The 10,857-nt window shown below is 32.5% G+C and overlaps 1 protein-coding gene and 1 non-coding gene across 7 annotated transcripts in view; both read left to right on the forward strand.

Moving 5' to 3' along the window:
- LOC148620023 (protein transport protein Sec31A-like) overlaps window positions 1-7,789 on the forward strand; it is a 33,647-nt gene extending 25,858 nt beyond the window's left edge. For 3 of the 6 annotated variants that reach the window (XM_088580529.1, XM_088580530.1, XM_088580535.1), the window contains exons 25-29: window positions 295-351; window positions 843-875; window positions 3,269-3,430; window positions 4,025-4,096; window positions 5,418-7,789. In XM_088580529.1, the coding sequence (XP_088436655.1) occupies window positions 295-351; window positions 843-875; window positions 3,269-3,430; window positions 4,025-4,096; window positions 5,418-5,606 (513 nt within the window). In that variant the 3' untranslated portion in view covers window positions 5,607-7,789. The remainder of the gene's footprint in view (window positions 1-294; window positions 352-842; window positions 876-3,268; window positions 3,431-4,024; window positions 4,097-5,417) is intronic. The other 3 variants (XM_088580534.1, XM_088580532.1, XM_088580531.1) reach the window with 2 other exon arrangements.
- Window positions 4,641-4,714, forward strand: LOC148620024 (small nucleolar RNA SNORD47). The gene has a single exon (XR_015921875.1). It is a non-coding gene; the product is annotated as a small nucleolar RNA SNORD47 (small nucleolar RNA).
- Window positions 7,790-10,857: the final 3,068 nt, after the last annotated feature.

The raw sequence follows: 10,857 nt of genomic DNA on the forward strand, positions 1-10,857 counted from the left end.
CAGAAAAAGTACTGCTGGGCTTATTTTCATGGCATAACTAGTGATAAAAATAAATTAAAATTTGATGAACAATTCTACAGATAAACAGAAATCTTTGAATAATGACTTTATAAATATTTTTTTTCTATTGTACCACAATTTTTTATACAAATTGAAAGTGTTGTCATGGTAGTTATGACCTCAGTTACATCGCTAGTTGGTCAGGGGGGAATAAGTCTGGCATGTTAATTACCTATGGACAGCTTAATATATTTGTTACACAATGTATCTATAACATAACTCTTATTGCTTCAGCCAACATACCAGGGAAATTGGAATTACCAACAACCTTCAACCCAACCTCAAAGAAAGGTGAGGATGTCATCATTATTGTCTTTTCAAATAGGTTCCATGATGCTTGTATCTGGTAGTTTGATTTGCCTCAATGGGCAATTTCAATTTCTATTTTTAGCCATCATATTTTGATAAAATTTGATAAAATGTGCACTTTTTTTTTAACAAATGAATTTTATTGTGGTCCAAGTTTTTACTGAGTGTTCAAATTTATATTTTTAACTATCAGTAGAGTCACATTTTGCTCTGTTCAAATAGGGCTTCAAATGGGCTTCAAGAAACACTGTTAACAGCTTCTTTTGCTTTAGTGCTGCTGTTTATTATGCTATTACGTCTCCAGCACAAAATATTTTCTGAATTTCTTGTCTGCTTTTTTCAAGAAGTTTAGGATTAGACCAGTTGCACTGTACACCTTGCCTACTTTCAGTTTGATTTTTATTTTGCCACTAAGAATAAATTGTTCTGAGTTTAGATTTTTCTGATTTATTCTACATGTATAACATTTGTAGTTAATGAAAGCAGCCAAGTCGTTGAATATTCCGGTAATGCTATGACAATCATATCACAGTGAATATTTTGTAGACATTTTATTGAAGACACATCAGTAGATTTTGGGATTAGGGTTAAATTAGAAACCACCCCACTCCTTCAAAGCACTTCACTGTTCATACATTTGTTTCTTCATTATATTTATAATACTTAATTCTCATAGAATCTTTAGTAAAAGTCATTGTAAGAGTCCGGCAAAATTTAAAAAAAAATTCAAAACATGTGTGAAATACCCATCTGGTCTGACAATTTATACTATTTTTGCTTAAAGAACATAAGGTTCTGTCTTTGCAAAACAATCTTGATCTGCACTACTATATCTAAAAATCAAGGAATGGTTTCATTAGATTGTTTAAATACTTGTGTATTTTGAGATTTACGAGTGCAGCACATTTTCAGTAAAATTGTAACACACTTATTTGACTTCTATTCCTGAAAGAAATTTTGGATTAATATAGAAATAAATGCAGGGCAGGGAAATCTCAGAAACAGAAGGGTCAGATTTCATGTTCTATTACAGGACTCTACTGAGTTGCAGAACTTGAAATCTTACCTGAGGTTCTCTGAGAGTGTTTGTTTCTTTTTCTTACTTTAAAAAAAATTATTTTGGAATTGATATGCCTATTCAAAACACCCTGCATGCTGAAATTCCTTCATATTAACAAGACGTCATCCATGAAGAAAATCTCACATTGCTTAAAATATATATTTTCTTGTCTTAAAAGTGAGAAATTACACTGTCTAATTGGTGTTTTTTTTTTCTAATTTTATCCCTCAGCCTGATTCTTACAGAGACTTGTATTTGATTTATGAGAATTCCACTAATATCCTTGTGTGATCTGGAGAGGGGATTGAAAGTAGATGTGTGTCCATATATTAAAATAGATTGTATTGAGGCATTATTCTTCACTTTGTTCACTGTATATGTGATTGCACTGTGTGTTCTTAGTTACCATGGAAACTAATGTATTGTTTGTATATTGTTGGACTTGTAAACAAAATGCATGTTAGAATTAACTCGATAGATAATAAATGAACCTGATGATTGTAACACACTACTTCATGATGCTTTCTGATTCATTTTGAACTAATTTAATTTTGTTTCATTGTCTTATATACATACTATACAACACTAGGTTTTTGAACTTCAGGCGCATTTGTTGTTCATATCTATACATGTAAATATAACATTTTCCATAGTATCAATTTGTAAAATTTATAAAAGAAATTACATGTATATGCAACTTGTGTTCTGTAGAATCAACACTAACAGCCACTGTTTTGGTTAGGTCAAAGATGTTAAAATTCTAAAAAAGAACTGGGGGAATTCAGGAAAAGTGTTCTCCCATGGTCAATATAGTGCTGTAGGGATGTGATTTTTCCATGTATTAGTGGGTTTTCACATTTATAAATCCGTATTTTACAGTTATGATTTTTTATTTTATTATGTGTTTACCTCCAATTTTTGCCAATACCCACTTTACTTCCGGTTCCCATGTGTCATCCATAGTGCATGACCACATCAAGAATGGGTGAAAGGCACTATAGACACTGATTTTATTTTGGAAAAATGCCTATAAGGCCTAAAAAAAATTCTGTGTTTCTGGTAACATCTTCAAAATTAGGGTTGGTAGGTAGAATTTCTTTTTTTTTTTTGTGTGAAAAAAATTACAGATTTGCAGGACCTACCAGTTTTGCCGCCGCTATGATGACACCGCTGAACACTGAACTTGTAGCCAAAGCCATGTTGTTTCATTTTTTCTTAAATGAGTTTTGAACCTCCACATCAAGAGCAAGGCAATTCTAGTAAAAATCAATGACTGAAACACCGAAAACCTGTATTTTTTTTGTTTTAATTTTTTTTACACCATGAAATTAGGGTCGGTCTGGTTACTGGGACCACAGAATTTTTTTTTCAGGCCTTAGCACTGTCCAGTATTAGATTTGGAGACCATAACACTGAACCTTGTTACTCTACAATTGATCAGAGTATTATATAATGAGAATAGTTATGGTGTATACTATGAAAGTATTATTGTTCATGGGGTATCAATTTTCATGGTTTTCTAGTGTAGGCCAAACCACAAAATTAAGTTCCAACGAAAAGGAGATTTCCATTGATGTGTATAAGGAAAACTGCAAAACCACAAATTCAAGAATACACGAACTTGTGTTTCTTTTGTTATCCATGAAAATTGGTATCCATGAATTAAAGAAAATTCAAGTATGTCTAAGGGACAAAAATCCCACCGGGATGAAAATAATATATGGGAAACAAAATGTTCATCAAACCGCAGATAGATTATAAATGTGAACAGCTGTAGATTAAAGGGTCTATAATTCTGTCACTGATTTGTTGGGTTAATGATTTCTTTTTGTTCTGCAGGCAGCAGCGAATGCAGCCATGGCGGCAGCCACTGCTCCCATGGAGCCTATGGCCAAACCAGTACAGGAGATACCCAAGGAACCCATACCTACTGAGCACCAAGTTCTACAGGATATTTTTGATAGTCTAGTCCAGTCTTGTTCTTCAAGAGCTACAAATCCGGTAAGTTTTGGAAAAATGCTGACATTGTTGATATGGAAAGGTAATCAAGGGAACCAAGATTCTAGTGGAAATCAAAAGAAAGTAATCCAGGGACAATGTTTGAGAATAATTATGAACCTGGGTTACCACTGACATTAAATTATTTAGGAAATTTCTTACATTGCCAATGGTGAATGCGTGTCTAGCAGCCAACTGACTCTTGATTCTCCATACCTACCTTTGTGTGTTGTAAAAATCTGAAACTAAAACATTATTGAATAGAACAAATATTATTCCAATTTTGCACAGTATTTATATACATATTGAAGATGTGCACATCCTATAATAACAAATTCACATGTCAAACTTTTTCAGTTACATAAGTAATCACAATAGTTTTTAAGAGTTCTTGCATTAATTGAAAGTATTGGTGCTGACAAACATATGACAATGATAATGGGTTCAGACACATTATTTGTCTTGTTTTTGTTAAGTAGTTGCCTTTAAGAGACATCTGGTACATACTGTATCAATTGTTGCTTGATTGTAAAAAAAATGATAGGGTTTTGGGATGTATGTCAACATGTTTTTAAAATGTGGTTTGTATTTTTTTAGCAAATGAAGAGAAAGCTAGATGATGTATCGAAAAAATTAGATTTGCTCTATGCCAGATTAAGAGCTAATAATGTAAGTATTTTTTTTACCATTACATAAGAATTGTTCATAATTTTTGACCAAGTTATGCAAAATAACCAACTTTGAGGCAGTTTACGCTTTACGAACCATGAAATGGTTTATAAACAAGTGTAAACTGTCTATAAAGTTGGATATGCAAGCATAACTTGGTCAAAAATTAAAAACAATTCTTGTATTTTCATTTCTAAGCAATGCCAGTGAAAATAAAGATTTGTTTCCTCATCAAAGCCTTATCTATTTTGGATTGGTTTGAAACTTGGACTGCAGAACAATTCACATTAATGACGTCACATACCAAGTTAACATGGTTAGTCTATACAAAATAGCCTATCCTGCCCAAAAGAGAATGAACCAATCAAAAGGCTTGTAACAATCAAATTGAATTATAATTATTACCACATATTTTATTTCTGATTTTCTCAGATTTCACTTCTATGTAACTCTTTGTATCTCATTCTCGCTCAAATGTTTTCAGACTTTAAACCAAATGTAAATGACTGATACTCTGTGTAAAGAATGCCTATGGGTTGAATGGATCATATGATGTTAAAATTCTGCCAAATGATGTGTAATGATTATACATCAAGCCCGTAATTTTATTCTGATGATCTGTTCATAACATTTGCAATAAATTCTATGTGGAATTTTTAACGGTTGATTGTTACAATTTGCAGGAGAATCTTGATTTGGGTTCTCACAACTATTTTTGATTATGAATGTTTAAAAAGAAATCCTGGACCTTAATGGCAGATACTTGAAAAATTAAGTTACATGATGAAAAGAGTTTGAACCCTGATGCTATGTTGTAACCTTTTCATTATAGTGAGGTCTACTTTGCAATCACCTTTGCAGTCTGTCCTTTACAGGTTTCTATAACAGATTTCTCATCTTATATTGAAGGGAAAGCTTAGATATTTGGTATATTGCTTTTTTGTTATATTGTGTCTTTCCTTTCCAGGGGCTGGTTTCATAAAAATTCTAAAATTGAGATTTTCCTCAAATCCTTCCTCAACTCTAATTTCAGCAAATCAGATTGCTTGAAATTGAAGTTTTGAGGAAAATCTCAATTTGAGATTTTTATGTAACTGGGCCCGGGTTCTTAAATATCTACTTCCTGTTTACAGTATGACTTTCTTTGTGGGATATTCTTAGCATGAGGTAGCATGTAATTTCTGAAATGATGGTAATGATCAGGTTTGGGTAATCTACTCAATATCAGCTGCCTTATCTTAGAATGGGTCTATTTTGTTTGAACAATTACATCACTTCTATTTATAGTTCACAAAATCAATTGCATCATTTCTATTTAAAGCTCTCACAGAATGTTATCCTAGGACTACATCAGATCATACAAACTGTACAACAGTGTGACTATCACGGTGGTCTACAGATCTACAACCAAATGGTTAGCCATGCCAACTTTTCCGAAATTAGCAACTTTATGCCAGGACTTAAAATGTTATTACAGTCAGCTAATCAATTACAAGTTTATGTAAAATAATGAATTTAGTCTTTCATATGTGTTCATTGTGATTGTATGTATAACCAAAGTGCTGTTTTGTAACCCCCCCCTTTTTTTTTTAAATTGAATACCCCCTTTTTTTCTTGAAGAAAATTGATTTTCAAATTTTTTACTTTGGTGTATGTAGTCATATTTTCAGCACTTTTTACATTGAATTTTTTTCTTTCAATAACTTGCACAAGTCAAAGTTTCACTTAAATGTTTTATATTTGTAACTCAATCATTAATAATTGAAGAGTTTAATATATATTTGGCTTAGTGTTTTAGGTCTTATGATAATTGAATTTCAGTGCTGAAAATGTATGATACATGTAACATATTTATATGTAAAGCTTTCTGAATGTATTCAAACTCAGCCATAATAACAAAACTGTGTGTATGACTGTTTGATTTATGTGTAGAAAACTAGCAATCTATTGTTGATTCTTTTGTCCAACACTATTTTTTGTGACTCTTTTTCTAACAGAGGTTCAAATTTGTATTGGCCCTAAGTCCCGCACCCCCAATTTACTATGACCCTGGGCTTTTAAACATTTTCATTAACACTTTTTTTGTAGACTTGAAATTCTCATCTGGTAGACAAGTTCATTAAACACTTGGAAAAGTCTAGGCCCTTCAAAGCTGGAAATGAAATTTGAATCTGTCTTATCTGATATAATTTACAAATTTGTTGAAATGTTTGAATAGTGCATATCATTATAAGTGCTGATTTGTAAGATCTCATGATTCCTGAATAATACTTTCTTTTTGTCTCGTACTTAGGTGTATGTACTGTAAATTCTTGCTTTATTCTTGTGTCAATACTCTCAAATATGTCATAATATTCTGTGTAATTGTTTCATTAGGCCATCATAAAAACAATATTCCTGAGTTTCATTTGTCTTGTATTTTTTTTTTTACAACAGACTGTCACAGCCTGTTTTTTTGTTTTTATTTTTTGTTTGTTTTTTTTTCTTGTTTTGTTTTTGTTTGCTTCAATCTTGGCAAAATGAATGAAGGTGGTGTAGTTATGTCTGAAATTAGAAGTATATTGTCCTGCATTCTCACCTACAATGGTTGCCATGGTGATGTTTATAACAACCAATTTTTTTATAGTGGCCTATTAAATCTGCACTATCATACATGTACATGCAGTAAACTTTGTGCCATTTGCTTTAAACAACATTTTCAGTTAAATATTTATTTTGTATTGATTTTACATAATAAATTATTATGTTACTTCAAATTAAAATTGGAAGATTTTTTTGTTCTAATCCTGAATTCACGTTTCCTTTATTACTATTTTTAAAATTATGAACAAAATGTACTTTATAATGGCAGAAGATGAATGGCGTATGTAAATGTCCAGACTTAGTTTAAATACAGAATATTGGCAGTTTTGAATTAGAGAGTGAAAATATCACAGTGAGCCCAATAGGTTGATATGTGATGCTCTGTGAAGACATTCAAAACTGGTCTTATTCTCTTATCAGCAACAGTGGATTTAATACAAGTTTGTCATTGGATATTGCTAAAAAAAAATTTTAGTGTCACAAAAGGAGCCTGAGGTAATATCAGACAGTAAGAACTATTGAAAAATTATTACGTTATTGGTTTATTATTTTCCCATGCCCTGCCATCAAATAGTAAATATGAATTTATGGAATCATCAAATCCACCCCACCTACCAAGATAAGAAAACAAATTGACTAAATAAAACACAATATTTGGGCATCAGTCTGACCTACAATGATCATGCTGAGCTATACAATACATTTGAGGTTGTATTGCAGTAGATGTATCTTTTTTTTGTTTCTTGTTTTTAGATTGGTGATATCATCATGAAATATTACTTCATATGAAAATGTATACATTTTACAGTACTTATCTTGAAGTACTGGACACACCATTACTATTTACACTATCTCTTGTACTGTTATAATGATTCATGGAATGAATATTTGTGGTAGATCGAATATTGTGTACTTGAATGATGATTTGTGATTGATAGGACAGTTGTTAAATTAACATGCCCGTCCAAGTAATGTATTGTAGAGAGAAATGATTCTGATAGAATTCATCTAAATCAACTTTTTAATTGTACATAGTGTAATATTAGAGATAAATTATTGTTAAAATGTGTCATTTATGAAAGATAGAAGAATAAATATGATGAGCAGGAAGTTTATTTGTTATACATCTGACCACTCACCTCGTGAAAGCTCAGGAATACTTGCTTTGTGCTACCTTTGTATTTCATTGTTTTTTTTTTGGCATTTGTTTGTTTCAGAGTTATTGGGCTTTTAATGCCAAAAATGGAGACAGGCACCTACCAGTACTTTTAGCTCGTTTTTTAGTTTTTTTTTTCCATGAAACAAGGCAATAATTTTGGATTTCTTTAAAAACAAGATAACTTATTGAAGCCTGCTGACTTGAATGAAAAGCAAGAATTTCATAGGAACTCTGCTATTTCATTTGCCATCTAAGGATTACCTAGAATGAATGTTGCTATGGTAACATCCCATTTATACATATCTCAAACTGCTGAGTAGGATTTGCCCAACCCTGGGTTCAGATGGCACTGTTAAATATGTACACTTATTAATAAGTATGAGGGCCTTGCATCCTGTAAGCTTTTAAATGGATGACGAACTGCACTCGTATGTTGATGAAATCTGTTCACTGAAGTCAATGTTTATTGAAATTACCAGTTAACAGGTTCAATTGAGGGGGCTGGGTTAAAACTGGTGCTGATAGATTACCAGATGTCAAAAAACATATCCAATTTACAGATCAGAATAACGGCCACAATGAACAGACTTGGTTCTCGCTCCATGCAAGACTGGAGAACTCTAAATTGTCTTGGTACCAAAGAAATTTACAAGAGAATTGGTTTATTTTTTTCTTTTCAAGTTAATGTGTTCAAGTGTCAAGCTTTTTATTATTTTTATTAAAAAGTATTTTTAAACTAAAATCAAATCAGTAAAATATACAATGGCTAAAGCATATACTATCAAAGGGGTGTAACTCTGAAAACAGACCACAAGCTAAGGTACCAAACCTGTCTCTTTTGAAGAGGATAGTTGAGTAAAAGCTGCAATAGAATATCAACAAAAGCATTGCCCAAACAAGGGACACTTGTCTTGATCAATGTAAAAACTGACATCTTTGAGAAGACAAAGCTTGGTAAATGTTTTAAGGAAATTTCTATGGTTCTCTTTTCAAGTTCTTCAATGGTTCAGTAATTAAATCTTTCAAAAGGTAAATCAGTCTCTTCCAAAATTATATACAAAAGAAAATACATTAATTCTGAAATATCTTGGAACAGTTAAACTATTATCTTCTAGTCAATTCTTTTTCAAATTCTGTATGCTGTTTCCAGAAGCAACCTCTATAAATCAGCAGCTTAAGATCCAAGTGCATAAGAAAATCTTAATCCAAAATAAGTTGTCTACCAAAAAAGCTCAAAACCCTAAATATTGAAGTAGGAAGTTAAATCCATCATTGAAAAGTCTCAAAGTTCAATACAAAGAATGAAGTCTCAGTATATCAGTGCCTTCAAATTTTTAAATAATGCAAATCTGTTATGAATTAATGGTAGGAAAAGTCTTGACTTCTGGATTGGTGAATACCCGTGGTGACCTTCGGTGACCTTTGGTGGTTGCTAAATTAAGAATACAACTCATCCTAATAATGCAAAATCCTGTATGCTGTGCACGTTTCAAGGAGTAAAATAAAATGGTGGGAAATTATAGTACATTTAACTTATAAAATCAGTTATCTACACCAATCTTAGTTCAAATATTTAAAAACATGTGAATGTGATCTTTTAAAAATGTATTTTACAAACAGAATTTTCAATGTATCACTGCTACTGTATGATTTACTTATGTTCTGAATATTATTTTAAGAGTTTAATTTTCAAATTTTTATTTTACTTCAGAGTAGTATTATGAGACTCATGTTTGCATATTTTATTTGTTTATGGCATGGATACTTTTATTTATGAGCATATTACACTCATGTGAAATCAAGCTCTGAACAGCATCTGACATTCGGAATTCACTTTATACACTGCAGCCAGCCCTCTTAATCTGGTTCCGTAGTCAATATCATAAGCAACCCAAGGATTGCTCAAATGTATACTCCATGCTACATGTTGGCTACTCCTACACCTAGGCTAAACTAGTGGGGGCAGGTCAATTTAGAATTTGTTCCTTGAATACATGACCTTGTCTGGTAGTAGTCGGGTGGTCTGACATGTTCATCTGCTGAACCTATATCCATCTGTGTTCATAAACACAAAGATGTAGGGGAACTATCAACTGTGGGTAAGGGCCAGGCAAAAAGACTCAAGTATTAAGAGACCAAAATGTAGTAGGGAAATCAAGGGAACCAAGGTTATAGCGGTAATCAAAAGAATGTAATCCAGGGACAAAGACCAGACATGGAAAACAGACATACACAACAAAGAACATAAAGTAACTAAAATCATACATACAAAGTAACAAAAGTAAATGAACAACTCGGACTCCACTAAACACTGGGAGCATGGACCAGGTGCACCGGTAGAGTAAGCGTCCTCTGCTTTTCTAGAAACACCCGCCGAGTTGCTTATAAAAGGTCAAGTCTGGGGTAGACAAACGAGGAAAGGAAAACTATGACCCGTTGAATAAATCAGTTCTCATGGTGCTAATGGATACACCATAACGATCCACGAGTTCATGATAACTACCATAAAACTTCTTTAGTGATGACTTCAATCTTGTAGCAACATAACCCTGCTGCAGAGGCTATTTGTTAGAGTTCTAGTGCGATACAAAAAGTCTGCGTATTTTCGGCAAGCTCGTATAAGGTATAATGTATGAGTTGTGATATGAACACTCCATACGCAGGAGCCGAAGGGATGTTGCCACAGATGAAAGGAAAGTGGACAATTCTGAATGAAAAGTCATCACGTTTATCGTAAAGTTTGGTCAATAGTTTTCCTTTACCATCGATTTCTAAGTGTAGGTCAAGATATGAGGCTGACTTCACAGTGTCTGTAGTATCCTTTATCTCAATTTCTTTTGGGTAGATGCGATGTATCAAATACCCGAAATTAGGATTGTTTAAAGATAATACGTCATCTATATAGCGGAAACTGAGATTGAAGGATCTAGCCAAACGATATTCTTTCTTTCTTTCTGATCAGATCAGCTATAAAGTCAGCCTCATAAGAGTGAAGGAATAGGTCAGCAAGTAAAGGAAC

The sequence above is a fragment of the Perna viridis genome, chromosome 4 (genome assembly GCF_037379345.1).
Source record: "Perna viridis isolate PV_CMFRI_1.1 ecotype Kerala chromosome 4, ASM3737934v1, whole genome shotgun sequence".
NCBI classification, from domain to species: domain Eukaryota; kingdom Metazoa; phylum Mollusca; class Bivalvia; order Mytilida; family Mytilidae; genus Perna; species Perna viridis.